Source organism: Callorhinus ursinus, unplaced genomic scaffold (genome assembly GCF_003265705.2).
Source record: "Callorhinus ursinus isolate GAN/ISIS: 27379988/994484 unplaced genomic scaffold, GSC_fseal_2.0 scaffold14, whole genome shotgun sequence".
Taxonomy (NCBI): domain Eukaryota; kingdom Metazoa; phylum Chordata; class Mammalia; order Carnivora; family Otariidae; genus Callorhinus; species Callorhinus ursinus.
Window position 1 is genome coordinate 45,382,213 of NW_027397076.1, and position 23,492 is coordinate 45,405,704.

At 49.1% G+C, this 23,492-nt stretch overlaps 3 protein-coding genes across 4 annotated transcripts; 2 read left to right on the forward strand and 1 right to left on the reverse strand.

The window, feature by feature from the left end:
- Window positions 1-1,565: 1,565 nt before the first annotated feature.
- Window positions 1,566-4,148, forward strand: LOC141369917 (DDIT3 upstream open reading frame protein). The gene is made up of 2 exons (XM_025882900.2): window positions 1,566-1,628; window positions 4,107-4,148. Exons 1-2 carry the CDS (start codon window positions 1,566-1,568, stop codon window positions 4,146-4,148), a joined length of 105 nt encoding a protein of 34 aa, XP_025738685.2.
- DDIT3 (DNA damage inducible transcript 3) lies at window positions 1,649-5,711 on the forward strand. The gene is made up of 4 exons (XM_025882897.2): window positions 1,649-2,614; window positions 4,107-4,154; window positions 4,874-5,031; window positions 5,127-5,711. Exons 1-4 carry the CDS (start codon window positions 2,467-2,469, stop codon window positions 5,493-5,495), a joined length of 723 nt encoding a protein of 240 aa, XP_025738682.1. The 5' UTR covers window positions 1,649-2,466; the 3' UTR covers window positions 5,496-5,711.
- Window positions 5,652-22,983, reverse strand: MARS1 (methionyl-tRNA synthetase 1). 2 transcript variants are annotated; one of them, XM_025882890.2, is made up of 21 exons: window positions 22,406-22,983; window positions 21,539-21,629; window positions 21,299-21,377; window positions 21,086-21,220; window positions 20,669-20,744; window positions 20,248-20,420; window positions 19,968-20,074; window positions 18,097-18,213; window positions 17,777-17,980; window positions 16,788-16,989; window positions 14,613-14,687; window positions 9,969-10,139; window positions 9,703-9,798; window positions 9,455-9,572; window positions 8,852-9,065; window positions 7,505-7,636; window positions 7,289-7,393; window positions 7,027-7,213; window positions 6,314-6,385; window positions 5,971-6,063; window positions 5,652-5,873 (listed from the first exon to the last, which is right to left on the reverse strand). In XM_025882890.2, exons 1-21 carry the CDS (start codon window positions 22,512-22,514, stop codon window positions 5,727-5,729), a joined length of 2,703 nt encoding a protein of 900 aa, XP_025738675.1. In that variant the 5' UTR covers window positions 22,515-22,983; the 3' UTR covers window positions 5,652-5,726. The 2 variants fall into 2 exon arrangements, with proteins under 2 accessions (XP_025738675.1, XP_025738676.1); XM_025882891.1 differs by lacking the exons at window positions 20,669-20,744; window positions 21,086-21,220; window positions 21,299-21,377; window positions 21,539-21,629; window positions 22,406-22,983 and adding an exon at window positions 20,517-20,662.
- Window positions 22,984-23,492: the final 509 nt, after the last annotated feature.

Below are 23,492 nucleotides of genomic sequence, written 5' to 3' on the forward strand. Positions count from 1 at the left end.
AGTCACATGACCTTTGCCTGTCACTGACAACCTGGTCAAGTCTTTGGGCCAGGAGAGACCATCTGGTCTAACCCACCCCCCACCCCCATTTACAGAAGGAAATGGAGGTCTGGAGCAACGGAGCAGGCCTGGCCAAGGACCTGTCACTGTCACACCACCACCTAAATCTGCCTTCCAGCCACAACCGACCTTGTGACCGATTCTCCTTAACTCTGGCTGCCCCCACGAGGGTATGACAGTATATATAACCGGCCGCCACATGGCATCTTTTTTCTACCTAATGGCACAAGAAAAATACTTTGCATTCTAAGTGGTGCTTTTCACTTTTGTTTAAGCTGCCTCCAAGTTCATAGTTCTTTCATTTTATCTTCACAACTCATCTTTTATTTACAAACAAGAACAGTTGAGGCACAGAGAGATTAGGTGGCTGGCCTAGGGATCGGCTAGAATCTGGGCTCCTAACAACCCGGTCCACGGCAGTTGTGCGCTCAAGTGCACCCAGTGTCCCAGGCAACGAGGCTCTAATGTCGCCCAAGCACCTAGGAGGCAGGAGGCTTGTGCACGGCTCCTCACAGCAGGGAGTCACAGGACTTGCGCGTCCGGTACAGCGAAAAGGTCGGGTCTTGATCTTTTGGTGAAGAGCACCAGAGCACGGTGGGGGGGGCAATGATGAGTGGGGAAACAGGGCGAATAGCGTCCACTGGGCAAAGGACATGAATTCTGGCATGCTGAGGGCTCATCAGAAACTTCACCAAGATAAAAGTTTAGGGTGCTTTCCTGCGAGGAGCTGAAAATGACCATCAAAAGTATTCAAGTTCCTCGACCCCTTCTGGGGGAATTAGGGGAGCTACAAGAGAAGATCTTTTTAAGAATACTCGATAAGACGTTAGGCAGTCCTGTGGCTGGATGCAAACTTTCAAGAGATTGGTTTAAAGACCTTGTGCCCATTAATTGGGAGGGAACCGAGTAAAATGGGAGTCCCTTATGGAGAAGGTGCAACGGGGGCTAATGCCAGGTGGGCAGAATAAGAGCTCCTGAGGAAGACAAGCTGCACCGAGGGTTCGCAGGCAGCCTAGGGGCAGCCACGGTTGATAGCCGTTGGGGCCGTTGGGAGCCTGGCGCTGGCGCCCCGCCCTCTCCTCTCCTCTCCGCCACCACCACCCCCCGCACCTCCCACCACCCTGGTAGTCCCCTGCGCGTGCGCGCGGAGACACCGGTTGCCAAACATTGCATCATCCCCGCCCCCCTTTCCTCCCCTCCCCCTCCAGCTCTCCCCTCCGCGCGCGCGCATGACTCACTCACCTCCTCCGCGAAGCCTCGTGACCCAAAGCCACTTCCGGGTCCAACACAACGTCTACCTCCAAGCAGGAGGGAGCGATGGGGGCGGTGCCGCGGGGGCTTCTGAGTGGCGGATGTAAGGGATGAGGCGGGGCCAGAGCTGGCGTGCCGCGTTCTGATTGGTAAGCTTCTGGACCCGCCCCCGAGAGGAGGGCAAGGCCTTATTAAAAGATAAGTGCTCCGAGCTACCGAGGTCAGAGGCTTGAGTCTAAGACACAGAGCGTATCATGTTGAAGATGAGCGGGTGGCAGCCACAGAGCCAAAATCAGAGCCGGAACCTGAGGAGAGAGGCGAGTACTGATCCCCCATCTACTTTTTACCCTCCTATCCTCGGGAACACGGGTTGTCCCCTCAAAGTTACGGCATCTGCTTTTTAGCATGTGGCCCCACCCCTTCCCCGATGAAGTCAGTGACAGTCCGAGGGAGGGATGGGGAGTATCGTTTATTCAGAAGTGGTGCTCACAGCCCTCTCTTCCTTAGGACGATAACGTCACCCCACCCCTGCCCGGAGCATGGGCCTGGCTCTGTGCCGTTGGGCCAGGGGGTCCGGATGCCCTAGGGAGATTTATTCTCTTCCGTTTCTGACCCCAGGCCTCCTCGTTGGGCCTGTGCGGTTGGAGGCGGGGCAGCAGGACACTCCCCCACGCCGAGAAGCCTAGGGGAACATGGCTCACGCCACTGCCTCCGCTTCACCATCAGCGAACGCCACTACCCCTACCCCACCCCCAATCCTGTCTCAGCCCCAGCGTCTCAGGGCCAGAGTGGCCACGTCGGTAGCTGGGGCTCCTGGATCCTCCACAGGACAGCCATTACACACCCTAAAGGAGAAGAGAACCTTAAGGAGACTGACTCAAGACTTTGGGAGGAGGGGTGCTAATGGCTGGGGAGCGGAGATGGGTTTCCCATTCCCCTAGAGGTCCCTGGGCCTCCTGTACAAGAGAGCATCCCGGATCTCTTAAGTGTGGGAAGCCATTTGGGGTCTCCCCAGTGTATGGTCTTTCCCCTGAGATAGGTCCCTGTCTCTTTACCCCTGTCCTGTCTCCAACTAATAATCTGTGTGTGTAACCATTGCATCAGGCCAGCCCCCTGTTTGGCTCTGCAGCCCTCTGGCCTGGGGCGCCACTGCTGATGAAAGCAGCGTCCCACCCACTGGAAGGCAAGGAGGGTTCCCCAGGGAGGACAGCCCTGAAGAGAAACATTCTGGGCGATATTGCATCTCCAGTCCCTGGGGATAGGCAGCTGCTGCTCTGCCTCCGGGCTTCCTCCTCCCTTCCCTGTAAGAGACTGGTGAGAACTTACCCATTCATTCCTAACAAATTACTTACCATGCACCTACTATGTGCCATGCGTTTTAGGCCCAGGATACATCCATGAACAAGAAAATCTCTGCTGTCACAGAGTTTACATTTCAGTGGGAAAAGGTGCACGTGAATACAAAAGTGCCATGGAGAAAACCAAAGCATGGAAGGGTAGCGAATGCTCAGGGTGGGGGTTACAGTTTTACCTTGGGTGGCTAGGGATTCTTTCACTGAGGTGACATTTAAATGAGAGATCTAGAAAGAGACAAGAGAGTAAGCCCTGCAGATATGTGGAAGGAAGAACCTTCCAGGAGAAGGAACAAGAACAGAGGTCCTAAGGTGGGAGCATGGAAACAGGAGGCCAGCTGGTTGGACTTAAGGAGGGGCAGTGGTCAATGAGAAATCCAGGGCAGGAAAGAAGTAGATTGTGTGAGGTCCGCTAAGCCATTTTAAGGAACTTAGCCTTTAATATTTATGACATTGGAAGTCATTGAGGGTTTTGAACAGAATGACAGGACCTGACTTTTTTTTTTTTTTTAAGATTTTATTTATTTATTTGAGAGAGAGAGAATGAGAGAGATAGAGAGCACGAGAGGGAAGAGGGTCCGAGGGAGAAGCAGATTCCCTGCTGAGCAGGGAGCCCGATGTGGGACTCGATCCCGGGACTCCAGGATCATGACCTGAGCTGAAGGCAGTCGCTTAACCAACTGAGCCACCCAGGCGCCCCTGACTTAACTTTTTAAAGGCTCACTCTGGCTGTTTGTTGTGAACAGACTTGGGGAGGGGTGGCAAGAGCAGAAACTGGGTAATCCAACAGAGAGGGTAGTAACTTGATCTAGACTGAAAGCAATGCAACTGGGTTTTTGAAGAATGAGTTTAAAAAATTTAGCTGGTGGTTTGAATTGTGGGGTGTGAGACAGGAATCAAGGACAATACTAAGGCTTTTGGCTTAAGCAAGTAGAGTTGCCATTTACTGAGATAGGGAAGACCATGGAAGGGGAAGATGAGCAGAATTTGTCTTTGGACATATGAAGTCCGAGATGCCTTTCAGACATGCAAAAGGTGATTCTAGTAAGCAATTAGGTAACACAGTTGGAGGTCCCAGGAGAGATCAAGACTGGAAATGTGCATTTAGAGGATGTCAGTGTGTGAATGGAATTAGGAAAATACCACTTGATCTGTTGCCTTCCCTGTAGTCCCGTCCTTACCCTGGCAGGTTTGAGGCCTACCTTGAATTTAGAGAAAGTGGAGCTGGCCGTGACTTTTCGATTATGTAATTGGGACCACAAATGTCAGCAACTAAAAATAAAGGTCAGGCTCTCCTCTGTCCTTGGAAATGGCTGGAGGGACCATTGACTGTCCACACCCTATAAGACAGGAAATGAGGAAAGACCAACAGGAGGCTGAAGATAAAAGGAGCTGCCTGCCTCCCTTCCAAAAATGGCTAACATCTATCTTTGATCCCCACAGTGTTCCAGAAGGAAGTGTATCTTCATACATCACCACACCTGAGAGCAGGTAAACTTCACCATACCTTTCCCAAAACCAGTTCTCACATGCTGCTTAGGGTCCTTGTACTGGTGTCCTAATAAGTTATGAAAACACCTAGAGAAGACAGTAGAGGAGGGTTTGAATCGGAGCAGACTTTTGCTGACAGGCCACATCCATCTTCCTGGCCTGCCCCTAACTAGGTGACCAAATCACTATTCTTAGAGCATGTCCTAATTGAAAGCTGGATGAGTGAGCTGTCAGCCCCAACAAAGATAATTGGTTGGTCTTACCAGACCTCAGTCCCCTTCAAGGTTAGACTCACCCAAAGGCCTGCCCACACAGGAGGAGAAAGGAACACAAGATGGTCTGATAATTGCCCCCTGGAAACTACCAACAGTTCCTCAAGAGAGGCTGAGGACTTTTACCAGGATCCCTTAAGAATGTATATTCTAGACCCATGCTTGTTCAAATGCCAGGCGAAAGCAGCAGAGGGAAAATTAGTATAGACCAATTGATTCATTTTAAAGGGCCAAACAGTAAATATTTTGGATGCTGAGGTCTCCACTCTTAGCATGAAAGCAGCCATAATCAGTATGTAAATAAATGAATGTAGTTATGTTCCAGTAAAACTTGATCTGCAAACAGGTACCAGGCCAGTGTGCCAACCTATATAGATGATCCGAATGCTTTGTGGAGTTGTTCCGCTCCCACCCCTGACCCCCCATCCTGAGTATGTCCTTTTCCAGAGCCTGATCCAACTGCAGAGATGGCAGCTGAGTCATTGCCTTTTTCCTTTGGGACACTGGCCAGCTGGGAGCTAGAAGCCTGGTATGAGGACCTGCAAGAGGTGCTGTCCTCAGATGAAAATGGGGGTACCTATGTTTCACCCCCTGGAAACAAGGAGGTGAGAATGCTATGCCTAAAGCTGGGGTGGGGTGGGGGTAATTGCCCTTCCCTTCTCAACTAATATCCACCCGACCTTTCCTCATTCCTTTGAAGGAAGAATCAAAATCCTTCACCACTCTTGACCCTGCCTCTCTGGGTTGGCTGACTGAGGAGCCAGGACCAGCAGAGGTCACGAACACCTCCCAGAGCCCTTGCTCTCCAGATTCCAGTCAGAGCTCCCTCGCTCAGGAGGAAGAAGAGGAAGACCACAGAAGACCAAGGAAACGGAAACAGAGTGGCCAGTCCCCAGCTGGGGCTGGAAAGCAACGCATCAAGGAGAAAGAACAAGAGAATGAGAGGAAAGTGGCACAGCTAGCTGAAGAGAATGAACGGCTCAAGCAGGAAATCGAGCGCCTGACCAGGGAAGTAGAGGCGACTCGCCGAGCTCTCATTGACCGAATGGTTAATCTGCACCAAGCATGAACAGTTGGGACCATCGCTTCCCCCTCAGGCCACTACCTACCGTTCACAAAAGTGGCTGCCGACCATCTCCTCCAGTGCCAGTGATGTGACCCTCAACCCCATCTAGTCAGGAGTGGGGGAAGCTTGGGGTAGATGACAGGAAAGGGTCTCAGCATGTATATAGAGATTGTTCATTTATTTATTACTGTCCGTATCCATTAAAGTCACTTTCTATGAGCCAGGTTCTCACTTTCACTTTTTCTTCTTGCCTTTAGGGGTTTCAAGGGGTTTCCCCTCAGCTAGAGCCAACTGTTTCTTCAGATCCAAGAGCTTAGCCACCTCGGCAGCAACCTGGTTCTTGTCTGCCTTTTGCGCCTTCAATTCTCGGACAATGTTGCCCTAAGAGCAGAGCAGGTGGGGGAAGAACAGTAGTGAGACCAGAAAGAGCCTATTTAGGATCCGGCTTTTCCGCTCTCCCAGGGCCCCCGCTGCGTACCTGTTTTGTCACCTCGTCTGTCAGCACTTGTACCTGCCGTGGTGCAGCGGCTGCCACAGCCCCTACAACTGCTGGGGGGGGCGGTGCTCTGGCCTGGAGAAGGACAACAGAGTTAAACCTGCTCTGTAAATATGCCCCCAGCCTCGGGTGTCGCCTCACAGCTCGGGACGGTAATGACCTTTCACTCCAAGGGCTCTTGCTGCTAGGACAGGGAAGAACAACTCGAAGGAAGGAAGGAGCAGGACCGGAAGCTGGAGAGAGTACTCAGTGAGAACTACTTAGGGACACCGAGGAGAGGACACTGTGGCTCTTGCTGGGTGACAGCACAGTCCAGCTTTCTCACCTGGTCCCCACCAAAGCGCTGCCTCAAACTTTCAATCTGGTCATTTTCCAGTTTTTGGAATAAGGGACTGACCTGTGAAGAAAGAATTCCATAATCATTCACTGACGAGGCAGAAACTCTGCCAGATTGTGCACAGGGCCACTCTATCCCCAGTCACTGACATTCAGGAACTCTACATGTTTTAGAAGAGACAAATGTACAAATGCCTGCCAATTTCAGTAAAGAATCCAGATAAAGCACTGGCACTCACTCTGAAAGGCCAAAGTATTAATAAGGTCCAAGACTACTTAACTATTTTAAGGATGCTAGGCTGACACAAGGCTATAGAGGTGAACTTACTTTATCCTCTTGTGTCAAAGAGGAAATGGCTATCCTGTATTCTCCCTGCTCACTGCCTGTTGGCATTATGGAGACCAGGGGACCGTGGTGTTTCCTCAAACGTCTACTGTAGACCAGTTAGTTTTACGTGCCAGGTCTTGGGTTCTGGCATGAAGAGTGATGATGGCATATGGGCTAGATGATACTGAGCTTGTGAGCGAATACCAAGGCCTTTCTGTCAGAAACAAGCCTAAGTGCACAGTGGGGAGGAGTGGGGTAGGGGTTCAGAAAACAGCTGTGAGAGTCCTATGTCCAAGTTCTCTGACCTCACCCCAAAGGCTGCATGGCAAGGGCAGGGATGATCAGAGGCCGGCCCGTCCAGCCCTCAGACCTACTGTGCCAATCTGGTGTCCGGCTGGTAAGGTGCACAGGAAGTTGGTGAGCAGGACACTGCAAGCTGGAGGTGGCAGCTGCAACTGGGCCTGGATGGTGGCACTGACCGTGGGCATGTAAGGCTGCAGCATGACGGACAGCAAGGCAGCGATATTCACTGCCAGGCCTGTCACTGTCCCAGCCCGCTGCCTGGGGAAGAAGAGACAGTCAGACTTTCCAGGAGGACACGGCCCACCACCACTTTATTCCTGTAGCCAAACTTACCTGTCAGCCTCACTGCCTTTAATCCGCTTCCAAGGCTCATTCACCTGAATGTACTGGTTGCCATGGCGAGAGATGGTGAGGATACTGCGTAGGGCCTCCCGGATCCTGGGAAGGGAGGGGGTGGGCCAAGGTGTAAAGTCCCAGAGGGACCAGTATGGGGTTCTCAACATGCCAACAGAGATCACTGAGATGAGACCCGGGTGCAAGATTGCTTACCGAACCTTCTCCAGCAGCTGGTGATAGTGCTGGAGTTCCAGGGTGACATGGGCCAGCAGGCGCCGATCATCAGAAGTAAGCACCATCTCGGGCACGTAACCCCCAAAAAACTTAGACACAAACATCCCAGCTCTTGATGTTAGTAAGGAAAGAGAGGGAAGAGAAAAGAGGAATTATTGCCCAGTCTCCTTCTAGAAATTTGACCTGATTCTCCTAATTCTCCTTTCTCTCAGAACTGACACCTCCTGGCTCCCTCAAGCTAGAAGGCAAAGCTTAACAAATTCTTTCTTCTCTCTCTCTCCCCTAAGAATAAGAAACCTGATAAAGTTAGGCAACATCCGTTTCATTTTTTTTTTTTAAGATTTTATTTATTTGAGAGAGCGAGAATGAGAGAGAGAGAGCACATGAGAGGAGGGAGGGTCAGAGGAGAGGCAGACTCCCCGCTGAGCAGGGAGCCCGATGCGGGACTCAATCCCGGGACTCCAGGATCATGACCTGAGCCGAAGGCAGTCGCTTAACCAACTGAGCCACCCAGGCGCCCCATCCGTTTCATTTTTAAGAAATCAATATAAAGAACGATCAAGTCGAAATATATGTAACTTGCTACCCAGTACTCTAATAGAGACAATCTGTGAAATGTGGTTGACAACCAAATCTGAAAGGGTGGGGAGCCACAGAGTATACTTCTTCAGACTGCAGAAGAGCTGAGATGGAGATCAATAATGGAGTGTGAGCCTAAAGTAACAAAAACTCCCCAAAGTACAGTAAATGTCTCCTACCCGTACACTAAAATAACCCCTTTCTTCAGCCAAATTTGTCTAATGTAACTTTTTTGCTAGGAGAGAATACATTTCCAATTTTATTTTTTTTTTAAGATTTTATTTATTTGACAGCACAAGCAGAGGGGGGGAGAGAGGGAGAAGCAGGCTCCCTGTTGAGCAAGGAGCCCGATGTGGGACTCGAGCCCACAACCGTGGGATCATGACCCGGGCCGAAGGCAGCCGCTTAACCGACTGAGCCACCCAGGCATCCCCATTTCCAATTCTATAAAAAACATTAATAAGAAACCAATTTGCAAAAATTCATTTTGTGACCAACTTTGCTAAAAGACACCTGTACAACTGACTTCACCCAAAGCAAACATATCCTACTATGTTCTAGGATCAGATACCAACTGATAGAAATCCACTTTCCACATTGTCCTCCCTATCCCTCACAGCTCCTGCTCATTCCTGCCTTCTTGGCACCCCCATCTCTTCCATCTCCCACCTAGTGGAGCAGAGCTAGTCTCCACCCCGCCCCGCCCCCAGCTCATCTGCTAACCCTGACCACCTGCCCAAGTCCTACCTGTTGATGAAGTTGCCCAGGTTGTTAAGCAATTCAGAATTATTCTTGAGCAACATGTCTGTCCAGGAGAAAGCACTGTCCTGGCCCTCAGGTCGAATGTAGAGCAGATAGAAGCGCCAGATGTCAGCAGGGATCCCTGTGTCCTGGGCCATGTCACCAAACACTCCCACGCCCCGGCTCTTGGAGAATTTCCCATCCTCGTAATTCAGGTACTCTGGACAGAGAAGGAGAATGAGAGCCATGTGCTCAAATCACACCTTTCCCTCTCTGACCCACTAACTCTTCCTCTCCCTCAGCCTTAACTATGGGTGTCCAGCAACACTTCTCCTTGAGTAGCGGGCCTACAAAGAATTTGGGGATCTCTTCCTCTCCATTTTAGCCTTTTTTGCCCTTTGCTTCTACCCATTATAAAATTTTAGCTTCAGGCTTTTGCTTTCTTAGGCTCGTGTTCCCTTCTTCTGGGTTGAGTTCTCATGTTCTAATTACGTCCTATTTCATTTCAACTCCTAACTCAAGAACTAGCACCTCTCCAGGATCTTCTTCCAAATACTGCCTCAGCCCTCTTTCCCTAGGAACTTCCCCATCTTCAGTCTTTCAGGGTACCTGTAGCAATGAGGTGGTTGACCAAGGTATAGTTGTCCTCAGCTCCTAAAGCTGAACAAGGAAAAACTAAGCCGTGGAAGGGAACATTGTCTTTGGCCATGAACTGATACAGGTTCACCTACAGAATACAGTTGGGAAACAAAGGTCCTGAGATCTTCTTCAAAGGCCCAAGAAAGATCAGACACCCAACCCTAACCACCCCAACGCACGCACCCTCCCCACAGACAGGCTAACCAAGAACTGCTCACTTGTTCTGGGTTCTTCCACCATCTCTCCCACTGGTCTGTGTAGTTGGCGGTGATGGACAAGTAGCCAATAGTGGCATCAAACCAGACATAGAATACCTGGAGGGCCAGGAGGAAGGAGTCAGACTAGGATGAAGGAACACTGGGAGAACCTCACCAACCCAGCCTTCAAATGAAGCAAGACATAATCAAGAGTCTATTCTACTAGCTCAGGGTCTCAACCCAAAGGCAGAATAGTATGACATATGAATAAAGCATAGAGTTTATACCTTGTCCTCAAAGCCTTCTAAGGGTACAGGGGTTCCCCATTTGAGATCTCGGGTTATACAGCGTGGCTTGAGACCATCCCGAAGCCAAGAACGAATAATGAACCGGGCATTGGGTGTCCAGTCACTGCCAGGCAATGTCTTCCCCAACCATTCCTCCAGTCGTTTTTCCAGCTGAGATGGCAGAGAAAGTCAGAGAGCTGATTTAGGACAGTCTCATACATGGTTCGCATAAGGATAAATATGTGCAACCTCTTTGGAGTAGTTTGGCAGTATACAATTAAAAGACTCGTGACTGGGGCGCCTGGGTGGCCCAGTCGGTTAAGCATCTGCCTCCGGTTCAGGGCGTGATCCTGGGGTCCCAGGATTGAGCCCCGCTGAGCAGGGGGCCCACTTCTCCCTCTTCCTGCCGCTCCCCCTGACTGTGCTCTGTCAAATAAATAAAATCTTTAAAAAAAAAAATAAAAAGACTCATGACTTTGACATAGCAATTCCACTGCTAGGAATTTCTGCAATAGAAATAGACAAAAATGGGATGCCTGGGTGGCTCAGTCACTTAAGCAACTGCCTCAGCTTTGGGTCCTGGGATCGAGCCCTGCATTGGGAGCCTACTTCTCCCTCTGCCTTCTGATCCCCCTGCTTGTGCGCTCTCTGACAAATAAAATCTAAAAAAAAAAAAAAAAAACAACAAAAAACAAAATACACAAAAGTGCATGGATGTGTATATAAGGAAGTACATGCTCATCATAGCAAAAGAATTGCAACCAACTCCCATGGCTGAGCAGAGTTTAAAGAAATATGGTTTATCAATACAATTAAATACTTATAAAGCCATTAAAGAGTGAGTTAGATCTGTATGTACTGGACATATAAAGAAATCCAAGATACATTTATTAAGTAAAGCAAACCACAAAATAATATATCATATAATCCTATCATTATAAAAATAAGTAATAACATACAGATACACAGAAACTCAAAAAAACTGTGAAGAAATATATGTATCAGTGCTTTATTCTCACATGGAATTATGCGGAACATCTACTTTTATACCATATTTCTACCTGAAATTTCAGAAACAAGCTTATTTCATTTTTATAAGCAGAAAAACAAAGATAAATCTGTTAGAAGGAATGGTTCATGTGATTTACGCACATAAATACCATAGCTTCTGAAGCCTGACAGTAGCTCTACTGGTGACGCTATGGGGAAACATGCACACAATGCTGGTAGGAAGGCAAAACAAGACAACACCTATTGAGGAAAATTTGGCAATAAACTACATATGCAGGTAATCACTTTTAAGGAATTTATCCTGAAGATACACTTCCAACAGTACAAAAATTCATAAGCACAAGGTTATTTGCTGCAGCATTATTTATAATCACAATTCACTGGAAACTACCTAAATGGTAGTCCTAGGAAACAGGTTGAATAAACTATAGTACCTACACCAAACGGAGTACTATGCAGCTGTTAAAAACTGACCAAATAAGGATATCTATGAACTGATATGGAGTGATTTCCAGAACATACTGTCAGGTGAAAAAAACAAAACGCAAAAGAGTATACACCCAGAATGCTGAATTTGAATGAGAAGAGGAAATAAGAAAACATACACACACACACCTGCTTATCTTGATATGTTTACAAAAGTAAACACATTAAGAATAAAACCGAAGACAAAGCTGATTAGCAACAGGAGATGGGAGAACAAGGTGGCATGAACAGGAAAGGGAATGACACTTCTCTGAGTATACACTTTTTTGTATGGTTTTGACTTTTAAAAGCAGATTGATGTTCTCCTTATTCAAAAAATAAAATTAACAAGGACAAGGAGAGGAAAAAAAACTATAAGCAAATGAACCAAACTTATTATTTCAGTAACAAAACCACGGTGAAGGGGGGGAAGAAGCTAAGCTAAAACAATTCTGAACACATTATCTGATTATATAGCCTCAGCTGGCGGAAGGGACAAGGCTGCCAACAAACCCCAAACTCTTTTTAGCAGGGCTTTTTGTAGTGGTATGGGTGAAGCAATTCTGAAACTATTTTTAGGTGTACCATAGGACTGAGCAAATGAGTAAAGGTCAGAAGCCAGGGTACTTACTGTGTTAGAAGGGAGAAACAAACATGAAATAAGGGAAGATGGGGAAGACTCCTGTAGGGATGGACTGGAATTGCAGGTGTCACAGTGTGAACTTCAAATGAATGCCTAACTCTTTTTGCGGGAAGGGCCTAGAAGCAAAGACACCCCAGTTGCAATGAGCACACCTCAATCTGGGTCTCTAATACTGTTCTCTACTAAAATGAACCAGGGCTTTGTGGAGAAATGGCTGATTCTGAGGCTGGAACAAATGAACCTACATATCTTGTCATGCCAGAAAATAAGGAAGCACTTAGCAAAAGGTGGAAAATGTCAAAAACACAGAGAAACGATCTTAGAGGCGCCCACTGGCCAAATAAGGGACAATGTGAACATGAAAATAATTCATGACAGGAATGAATTACAAACCACTGAAAACAATAGGAATCCATGAGCCCACACTGATAATGGATACCTAATAACTAATAAATGAGCAAAGGAGAAGGGGCTGGAGTAGGGGTTGGAGAGTTGGAAAAGCTTCATGAAAAGTGGTTCAGGATAAGAATGATTAACTAAGGGGCACCTGGGTGGCTCAGCTGCTTAAGTGTCTGCCTCTGGCTCAGGTCATGATCCCGGGGTCCTGGGATTGAGCCCCGCACTGGGCTCCCTGCTCAGCGGGGAGCCTGCTTCTATTCTACCTCTCCCTCTGCCATCCCCCTGCTTGTGCTTGCTCACTCTCTCTCTCTCTCTCTCTCAATAAAAGCTTAAAAAAAGAATGATTAAATGGATGTTAAACCTATGGCACCTTTTAATGATGAGCAAGGTATTTGTATGCTGTAAAAATATACTCCCATAAACTGCTTATAAGTTATAAGGGAAAAAATGTTAATTGTATAGTAGAGAAAATGAGTAACACCTCAACTAGACAAAATTAACATCACCAATCAGGGGGAAATGGCCATCATGTACCTCTGGAAAGGACACAATACCATTTATGTAGTATTCCAACTAAGGATGCATAACCTGAATTTAATCATGAGGAAACAGCCAACAAATCCAAAATAAGGAATATTCTATTGGGGGGAGGTTGGGGGGTGCAGGGACGGCAGTATTAAACACTGTTAAAAGATAAAAGATAAAGAAAGGCTGAGGAACTGTTTCAGATTAAAGGAAACTAGACAGATAGAAAAACTAAATGCAATACATGACCCTGAGCTAGATTGTGTACTAAAGGAAAAATAACCCTATAAAAGGTATTATTGGGATAACTGACAAAATTGAAATATGGATAGTAGATCAGACTAGAGCAATGTTAAATTTCTTGAAGTTGTTTACTATGGCTATGCAAGAATATCTTTTTTTCCTTAGGAAACACAATTAAGTATTTAAGAGTAAAGAGTATACAAGGGCGCCTGGGTGGCAGTCGGTTAGGCATCCAGCTCAGGTGGTGATCTTGGGATCATGGGATCAAGCCCTGCATCGGGCTCCATGCTCAGCGGAGTCTGTTTAAGACTCTCTTTCCCCTCTCTCTGCCCCTCCCCACTGTGTGCACGCACGCTCCTCTCTCTAAACAAATAAATCTTTAAAAAAAAAGAGAGATTAAAGAGGCTACGTCTGCACGTGCCTATGTGGAAAGAGCAAGAATATGCTTAAATAAATAGAGCAAAACCTTAACAACTAGTGAACCTAGATAATGGGTACATGAGGTTCTTTGATCTAGGAACTGTTTATTTTTATTTATTTTATTTATTTTCCAACAGAGAGAGAGAGACAGCGAGAGAGGAAACACAAGCAGGGGGCAGTGGGAGAGGGAGAAGCATGCTTCCCGCTGAGCAGGGAGCCCGAAGCGGGACTCAATCTCAGGACCCTGGGATCATGACCTGAGCCGAAGGCAGACGCCCAATGACTGAGGACCCAGGCGCCCACAACTGTTTATTCTTGCAGCTTTTGGTGAACTTGAAATTATTTCCAAAGTTAAAAAGGAGGCAAATCTACTAATGCAGAAAATCCAGTCAAGACACATCATAAAGTAAAAGAGAGAGTAGAGTGCAAAACAGTGTGAATGCCGTGATCTAATTTGTATTAGGAAAAAGAAAAAAGACATGAAAACACTTTCATATGCATATGTTATTTCTGAATAGACACAAAGGAAAATGAGCCTCAATACCTCTGGGGAACAGGCCCAGGCCTTGCACTTTGTCCCCTTTAATCTGTTATGCCTTTTTTACAATAAGCCTGTGTATTTTTGGGGGCACCTGGGTGGCTCAGATGGTAGAGCATCTGCCTTCCGCTCAGGTCATGATCTCCAGGTCCTTAGGATCGAGCCCCACGTCGGGCTCCCCGCTCAGTGGGGAGTCTGCTTCTCCCTCTCCCTCTGCCGCTCCCCACTGCTCCTGCTCTCTCTCTCTCTCTAATGAATAAATAAAATTCTTTAAAAAAAAGCGTCTGTATTTTTAAAAGGGAAATTAAAAACACTTGAGCATGGCTTGGTACAGATCTGTGGCTGAGGCAGAGGGCCCGAAGAGGCCATGCAGACTAGCTTGAGGCAAAGGCCCACTTACCTTAGGCAGGTCCAGGAACAGGTGCCGAGAGGATTTCACCACAGGGCACGACCGGCATACTTTACACTGAGGTTTCTGTGAAGGGAAATTCAAGGGAAAGGGTGACCCACAGTGATGATGTAGGATCAGTACTTGAGGCCAGGGGAAGCTGTGCAGGCAAAGGGAGACGCACGGAGGAATGAGCTCCCCAGTCTGCCATCTTACTGAGCTTCATGCTTACTTGGGCCTTCTGTGAACTTGAAGACTCAGGTCCACAGAGCATAATATTTGTTACTCAGAGTTTCACGACTCTGTCCTATCACTGCAAAGAATAGGAAAAAGCACTCTGTGAGTGCAGGCTAAGTAAAGAGCACTGTACACAGCTGTGTGAGGGGAGGAAGGAGCCAAGACACACATTTCCTCTCCCTGAGAAAGTTACAATCATGTCAGGAAGAGCGGGTCCCCTGAGAAACAAGTGCAGACCTTTTCAAAGCAAAACATCAAGAAATACTTATGTTCACGGCACCCACTGACTCTAATACTGGCGGGGGATGGCGAGAGGACTCAGTAGTCGGGGCGTGGGAGGTGGCCAATGGAAGCTTCCCAATGAGTTCTGATCTGGGCTTTTGAGTCCTTTCTCTTTTGAAGAGGCTCCACGCCCCGCGTCGGGCTTGAACTCACTCAGGACTGACCCTGAGATCAAGAGGCGCCAGTTCTACCGACTGAGCCAGCCAGGCGCCTGGGCTTCTGAAGCGGAGCGACGAGATCTCTCTCAGGACCTGTGTCCTGAGCTCTACCAGCCTATCTCCAACGGCCTACCTGACGCCTCCGCGTGGGTGTCAGACAGGCACCGCAAGCCGAACAAACCCGGTACCCCTGCACTCCACCAGGGCGCCTGTCCTTCACCCAAGCCTGCCCATGTCTGTAGACGGTGCTGCTGTCTACCCCAGCGGCTCAAGCCAAAAACTTCCAAGTCGTTGTTTTCTTGACGTCCCCTCACCCCGAATTCACCTGCTCAGGTCTATAGAGTTTGCCTCCGAAATCTATTTCAAATCCTTTGCTCCTCCGCATCCCTGCTGTTACTAGCCCAGGCCAACCTACCGTCCCATCTCTGAGCTACCACTCTGGCCTCCACACTGGTCTCCCCACCTTCTCTCTTGCTTCCCTCCCGTCCATTTTGCACGGAGCAGCCTACCATCCAGCTGCCACAATGGCCTACCAGGCCCCGGGCATCAGTCACCGCCAACCTCTCTGCCCCCATCTCAGTCCAGCCTCCCTCTCACTGTGCTACAGCTGAGCTGGCCTTCTCCTTCTGCCCAGCCAACTGCTTGCCGCCTTGTGCCTTTGCACTTCCTGCTCCTTCTGCTTGGAACGCTCTCAACCTATCATCACCCGGCCTGCTCCTTCTCATTCTTCAGTTAAACTCTCAGGTCACGTGTCAGCTCCTCTGACAAGCCTTCCCTGATCACCTGGCTAAAATCCTTCCCCAGAAGCCACTGTCCCAGCGTCTCGGCAGTTTATCCTGTATGGATGCTCTTGGCTTCAGGGTTGGTCTCCTCCCCACACTAGAGAAAGATCTGTCTTATTCACTGCTACATCCCCAGCAGTCCCCAATGACTACCCTATCATAAGGACTCAAAACACATGTGTCGTATAAATGAACGAGTAAGTTAGCCAATGAATAAACACAGATAAGAGGAAACGCATTTACGGAATAAAAAAACAACTAATAAACAAAGGCAGATCAGGTGGTCTGAAGCAGGAGCAAAGGTAGGGAAGCAGGCCCTCAACTTGCCTATTTCCTAGCACAATGCTAGGCACGTGGTAAATGCTCTGTAAGTGTCCAATGGACCGAACGATGAGATGGGGTAAAAGCAGCACTGGTGAGAGGCGCCTGGGGTGCTCAGTCGGTGAAACAGCTGCCTTCGGCTCAGGTCATGATCCCAGGGTCCTGCGATGGAGCTCTACCTTGGGCTCCCTGCTCAGCGGGGAGTCTGCTTCTCCCTCTCTCTCCCCCTGCTCTCTTTCTCTCAAATAAATAATTAAAATCTTAAAAGAAAAAAAAAAAAAAGAGGCACCGGGGAAAGGTCCTGAACGCTAAAATAAAAATCCCGAATGGGATCAGCCTGGGAGTCCCTGAACAATAGAGACTGTTTCCTTCCTCCTTCCTCTCCTTCCATGAGATGCTGCTCTCACCTTGAGCTCAGTGGCATTGATGAGCTTGCCGCACTTGTCACACTGGTCACCCCGGGCCTCCTCGTAGCCACAGAAGGGACACACGCCCTCCACAAAGCGGTCAGCCAGGAAGCGGGCACAGCGTTCACACCGCAGCTGCTCCACAGTATCTTGCAGCACAAAACCTCGGCTCAACAACCGCTGGAAGATGTCCTGCGTGATTCTGACAAGGTGAGTCAGGCACAGGGGAGGGCCAGGTCAGAGGAGGTCAGAGGAGGTGGTGCCCCCTCCCTCCTGTCACTCCACCCAGGCCCCACATCAGTCCCAGTGCTGCAGAAACCAGGCAGAAGGCCCCCCAAGGCCATGGCCATCTAGTCATCTTTAGGGAGTCTTACTGGATGACCCAGACCCCTCATACACACTCCCCAACTCCCCCACACAATCTCTTCCCTCAACACTCTAGAATTTATGTTTGTCAAATACAAACTTAACAGTTTTGTACTCTTCGCTAACAAAAATCTCTAAAAGGACAGGACTGTACTCTTTTTTAATATGTCCCAGAATCAGAATTAACCAGTCCAACTGCGAAACTACTTAACAGTATTAAGCTGACAGCCTGCCCATTATACAGTTTTTATTAAGGATGAATAACAGGCAGAGAAAGAATGAGTGTATTTGCTGTACACCCGTATGGGAGTGGGAGGGAATGTCCTTACAACTCCAGAGCAGCCAGGGAAGAGCAGGGTGGTGGCAGAGGGCAGGCAGATACTTCCCATGAGCCTGAGTTCTGTCTCTTCCCTGCCTCACCGCTCCTTCAGCCCCTGGGCAGCCTTCCACATCTACGGAATCCCCATACTTGGGATCCATTTCAGGGCAATATTCAGATCCTAAGTTCGGGGCGGGGGGGGCTGCCTAGACAACACTTTTGGTTCCTTCTGTCTCCAGGACATTCTCACTGCCCCCAGCCCCAGCGTTCACCCTCCATTTCTGACTGATTAGAGGAAACCTACTTGGTCTGCTGTGGAGTAGTGGTACGACCAAAAATATCAAACGAGATATTAAACCAGCGGTAGATGTCGGCATGGATGGCGTGGTACTTGTCACAGATCTCCTGGGGCGTCAGGCCCTCCTCCATAGCCTTGGTCTCCGTTGCTGTACCGTACTCATCTGTCCCACACAGATAGAGGGTGTTCCACTGGCGGAGGCGGGAGTACCTGGAGGGGATATGGTGATCGCAGGGCCCCCCCCCAGCCTCCACCCTCAAGGCATTCTGTTCCCTTGCTCGCCCACCGCTCCCTCAGAAGGTCCCTCCCCCAGCAGCCGGCTCCACCTGGCAAAGACGTCGGCACTGAGCACGCAACCAATGAGGTTTCCAAGGTGCGGGACATTGTTGACGTAAGGGAGGGCGCTGGTGATGAGCACATTCCTTTCCCCAGCCACAGGCAGCCTGGTAGGAAAAGAGAAAAACAACAGTCCATGGAGGAGAAGCAAGGCTCAAGAGGGACCAACAGTGCACAGAACACCCAGACACAGACCTGTTCTACTGTCACTCAGGTACATCTGAAGTCTTTCCTCACGTGAAACCACAGGATCATGAACTCCCCTAAAAGCCATGAGACCCCCTACAGTTGAAAGTGCAGGGCCTGCCACAGTGAGCAGGGCCAGGTACTGCTCTTACGGAGCTGCATTCCACACTGACCTCTGTCTCACTTTAGGATCACGACTGATTCTTTTCCACCAGCTCATTCTCAGACTCCAACTTCCTGGGTATTGACAAAACTCTTCCTGGTTCTGTCCAACCACCACGCCCCCCAGACTCCCAATGCCACCCAAGCACGCTTTCCCAGCACCACCCTCTTCCCTTCTTCCCAGCTGGAAGCATGACCTCCAGTCACTGCTTCAAGTACTCACAGCCTGCCACTCAAGTCCTTCTGTACCCTTGACTCCTCCCCCTCCCTAACCCACGGTGGTGCTCTCTCCGTGGTCCCACTCAAGCCCGCAGGCATCAGCTACCACCTTCCTAGCCACGCTCTCCAGCAACTTTCCCAGGCACATGCCTAGTCATGCCACTCAATCTGTGGTCTCAAGTCACTCGAGCCACTCTGCTCTTTTTGTGCTTCGCACCCGACAGCTTGGCTGCACACATCCTTGGCACTGACCCCTCACCAGGGCTCCTTTGATCTTTTCAACCATTCTCAGCCTATAATCGCTCCCATCCTTTACCGTGTCCTTCAACCTTAGCCATCCTGACAGCTAAGATTCCCATGGTTTCTACTGTTAACAAAAACTCAAATGATTCTTCTTGTTAACCTCACTCCTTCTTCCCAGCTGCTAATATAAATTTCAGTTAGAGATTCCAACTACTTCCTGGAACATTTTCCAGCTCATTTCCTTAAAAGAGAGCTCACTGATTTCTCTTGCATTCATTAACTTTGCTCCCTATAACTAAACACCATAATTTTTTCTGAAATCCAGCTGAGAAATCAGCTCCTTCAGGGAAGACTTCCTTCACGAACAACAAGCCTTCCACCCGTCATCCTTGTATCCCGAGCCCCTAAGCACTTTGTAGCACACTGTGTGGCGCTCATGTGTCACTCTGTGACCTGTCTTCATTGGAAGTGTGCTTCCTACCACGGCAAACATAAAGGCGAGTATGCCTGGGGTTCTACCCTCTGGGGGGGGTTACATTCTATTACATAACTGGTGTCTGTGATCAGTGTGGCGAGAGGTACAAAGTGCCAAAGGAAAAGATGGAAATCAAAGAGATCAGTGCAAGTGACCTGTCAGACAGATACTGGCACTATCAATAACTTCCATTTAAGAAACCAAGCCTCAGAGTGCCTGGGTGGCTGTCACTTAAGCATCATTTTTATTTATTTATCTGACAGAGAGAGCGAGCGAGCGAGAGAGGGAACACAAGCAGGGGGAGTGGGAGAGGGAGAAGCAGGCTTCCCGCCGAGCAAGGAGGCCAATGCGGGGCTCGATCCCAGGACCCTGGCATCCTGACCTGAGCCGAAGGCAGACGCTTAACGACTGAGCCACCCAGGTGCCCCAAGCATCTGACTCTTGATATCAGCTCAGGTCTCCATCTCAGGGCCATGAGTTTAAGCCCCGTGTTGGACTCCACACTGGTGTGGAGCCTACCTAAAAAAACAAAGCAAAACAAACCAAAGCAAAGCCCACTCATCAGTGCCTACTCACACAGGATTCTGCTGTGGCCGAAGTGGGGGCAAGCTTTCCAGGCCCTTCTCCCAAGCAGTTACAGCCATGGCGATCTCCTCCTCAGACAGAGTGGCCAACTCCTCCTCCTGTGAAGAGCAGACACAATCCCTCACCAGCTGAGGAGGCCCAGAGACTAAAGAAACTTTCCTTGCTCTCAACAACTGAAAGAGTTACTGGCCATGCTCGAAGTCCCTCTCCAAGCCCCCCCCCACCCCCAGATACTGAGGCTGTATGGGGACCCTGCTGCTCTGTTCCAAACCTCAGGCTCATTGCTGACAGCCCTCCCCTCAAAGGAGCCAGGCTGAGGCTGCTTCTGGAGGTAGGGCCGGAGGGCCAGGACACCCTGCTGCTTCAGCACAGTCTCTGCAGCTCTCTGACATGGCTCCTGAGAACTCAGGGTCTGGAACCAGCTGTGCAGGGCACCCAATTCCTCTGTGGGCATGGGAGAAAAGAGGGAATTAGCAAGACCTGGAATGGGCAAGGCAAGAATGGATCTCCTCCCTTTCTTCATTAAGTTTCCTCAGTTACCTTCCCCAGTTCCCTCAGCCATCTTTATGCTGTAACTGCCCCGTCAAGCTACACTTCAAAGCGGATCCTCAATTTTGTATTGCCCATTCTGTAATTCCTCCACCAAGCTCCTGGGCTGGGGTTGGGGATGAAGTGACATGCACAGTTCTCACCAGGGAGGTAGGCTGGGTCTTGAAGTAATGGGTATAGAGCTCCCCACAAAACAATGTCAGCTAGAGATTCTGTCTCCTTCGTTGAAGAAAAAAAGAAAAAGGTCCACAGGTAAAATACTATGTTTCTTTCCAGTGCAGACAATAATTTCGAACATTTCCTAAACACTTACTACGAGTCAAACACTTCGTTAAGAACTTTAAGTTACCTCACTTAATCCTCACAATAACCCACTGAGGTGGCTACTGACATTACCCCACCTCAAAAATGAAAGAACTTGAGAATTAAGAGTCTGGTGATTTTTCAAGATTATACTGCTAGCAAGTGGCAGTGTTGGGTTTTGCACTCTGAGTATAGCCTTCCTCTTGGTTCTCATATCATACAATTTTCTCTGATCCCCATTTCAGAGCCCAACTCACCCCAGCCAGGAAAGGACAGCTCCGACGACTCAAGCTTTGGTCAATGTGAGTCAGGGCTCTCCGGACTGGGCCAAGAACATCTTCCCCCTTTTTGCCTTGGACCACTAAGTAGTACAGGGCAGCAGACAAAGCTGGCTAAAATGTGGGGGACACAGGTCAGGATGGCCATACAGAGCAAGGGCCTGCCTGCCATCCCCCATGTCTCAGGCCCACCTGCAGCTCCGTAGCTTCCCATTCCAGCCACTGGTTGGTGAGGTCATCCTGCTCCCAGCCAGATAACAGAAAGAAGTATCTGCCCAAGGAGAGAGCAACGGAAGGTGGAATTAGAGGGGTCCATCTGTCTAGCCTATTTCTTACCCCACAGTGAAGTAGTGGTTGCAAATAAAACCACACAGCGGACAGTAAACCCTGATTTTATTCAGCCACCTCCCTGCCTTAAGGACCAATACTGACCGGCAGATTGCACTAGTGGAGAAGAGGTAGTTGCCACTATCCAGTTGCAAGACAGGAACCTTAGGCCGGGTCAGGAACGGGACCACACACACTGATGCGGAAGAGGAAAAGGAGTGAAAAGACAAGGAAAAGAAAAAAAAAAGTTAACTTAGAAGAACAACTTCACATTGTTCAGGGAAAAAGAGAAGACACTGGAAAGACTTCTGGGTAGGACCGCTGCAAGGGGGTGGGTCCAGAATGCGCTGGACAGACTAGCAGGTGTTCAGCTGAGACCGCCAGTTGGAAGCAACAGATGGGCATTGCAGAGGGGTGGTGGTGGTGGTACTGGGACAGTGCAGCAGCCAAATACTGAAACAACTGAGAGTAACAGGGTGATCTAAGGAACTGGGAGTACAGACAAAACTACTTTTAAGAGGCACCCAAACAGATGGTTGGGAAGAAGAGGTAAACCGAAAGGAGTGAATGTGCGTCTGTTTTAGGAGAGGAGAGTAGGGTTTCCTAAAAACAACAAAGGGGTGCCTGGAGGTGGCGATGAGTAACTAGAGATAGTATGGGGGTGGGAGGAGCCTGAAGGGTGTGGGAGAAAGCTGGAAAGGAGCTAGAGGTTCACTGGAGTGAGGCGGGATACGGGAAGGGGGGGGGTTTAGAGATGAGGGAAGGGGTATACCGAGGGTAGGTAATTAAGGGAAGCAATTAATGAAAGATGTGACGGGGAGAAAAGGGATGGGCTGACCAAGAATAATGGGGGAGGAGGTGGACGGGACTGAGTGATGGAGGGTGGGGGTTTGGGGAAGACAACTGCGGGATGTATGTCGGGCGTGCTTTTCGGCCCCCTCATCCCCCGCCCACCAGCACCAGCCCGACTACCTTCGGGGCCTACGGTGCTGATAAGCAGCTCCGCTCTGCCCTGGGCCCTGCCCGCCGCGGCCAGCACGGGCAGGCTCCCCGGGGCGCCCTCGCTCACGAACAGTCTCATTTCGCCGTGGATCCCACGCTGATGCAACCGGAACCGGTCTCCTGCGCGTGGGCTGAGCGTCCGCCACGATGCATGCCGGGAAATGGAGTTCTGAACTAGGTCATTCCCTGGGCACCGCTCGCGGAAAGTAGACTATTTCTCCCATCATGCAACATCAGGAAACAGGAAAAGAATATCATCGAGATGGAGAGGCAGCAGAGGCTGTGCTAGAGTGGCACTTTTTTGGTGGCTGGGCTGGAGAAAGCGATTCCGTGTACAGTCCGGCGCACTGCGCTTGAATCCTCTACCGCAGCTGGGCGGCGGTGACGGAAACCAACGCCTTGTCTAGTCTTGCTGAAGTGGCATTGTCATGACAGGGACTACCACCAAAGGCCGACTCTCGATTCGGGTTCACAAGAATAGGAATTATACAGTTGAGAGTTACGATGAACTTACTTTAGTGACATAATGGAAATTAATGTAGATATCCTATTAATAAAAAAGCATGTGACTATTAAATATTGGTTTAATACCAGTCGGCTGCTAGACAGTGTCAATGAAGGTGAGGGAGCACGTGTAGCGACAAAGATTGAAAGGAAGTAAGAAGACTGAGAGTTTGGCAGTAAGTGTTTATTTACGAGGAGGTACATATCAGTAATTGAGAAAGGAAGGCTTCTTATTCATTTTTGCCTCCCTTTGAGAATAATTAATACCTGGGGCGCCTGGCTGGCTCAGCCAGAAGAGCACAGGACTATTGATCTTGGGGTCATGAGTTCCAGCCCTATGATGGGTGTAGAGATTACTTAAATAAATAAACTTAAATAAACTTAAAAAGAAAAATGACTAATAGTACTTATGAGTTAAGCACTGTTCTAAGTACTTTAACATATATATTAATTAACTCTCAAAAAAACCCTCTGGGGGATCTGGACCTTTTGAAGCGAGGCCTGGCAGCTTCTGCCCAGGCTTCTCGGAACACTGGTAGCTCTGAGCAGCCAT

Excerpts from the sequence above, each read along its gene's own strand:
- LOC141369917 (XM_025882900.2), top strand. The coding sequence starts at position 1,566 with ATGTTGAAGATGAGCGGGTGGCAGCCACAGAGCCAAAATCAGAGCCGG. Across the intron at positions 1,629-4,106 it reads GCCGGAACCTGAGGAGAGAG|TGTTCCAGAAGGAAGTGTAT; the intron begins GCGAGTACTGAT and ends TGATCCCCACAG.
- DDIT3 (XM_025882897.2), top strand. The coding sequence starts at position 2,467 with ATGAAAGCAGCGTCCCACCCACTGGAAGGCAAGGAGGGTTCCCCAGGG. Across the intron at positions 4,155-4,873 it reads ATCACCACACCTGAGAGCAG|AGCCTGATCCAACTGCAGAG; the intron begins GTAAACTTCACC and ends GTCCTTTTCCAG. Across the intron at positions 5,032-5,126 it reads CACCCCCTGGAAACAAGGAG|GAAGAATCAAAATCCTTCAC; the intron begins GTGAGAATGCTA and ends ATTCCTTTGAAG.
- MARS1 (XM_025882890.2), bottom strand. The coding sequence starts at position 22,514 with ATGAGACTGTTCGTGAGCGAGGGCGCCCCGGGGAGCCTGCCCGTGCTG. Across the intron at positions 18,214-19,967 it reads CGGCCACAGCAGAATCCTGT|GCTGCCTGTGGCTGGGGAAA; the intron begins GTGAGTAGGCAC and ends TTTTCCTACCAG. Across the intron at positions 14,688-16,787 it reads TCAATGCCACTGAGCTCAAG|AAACCTCAGTGTAAAGTATG; the intron begins GTGAGAGCAGCA and ends TTCCCTTCACAG.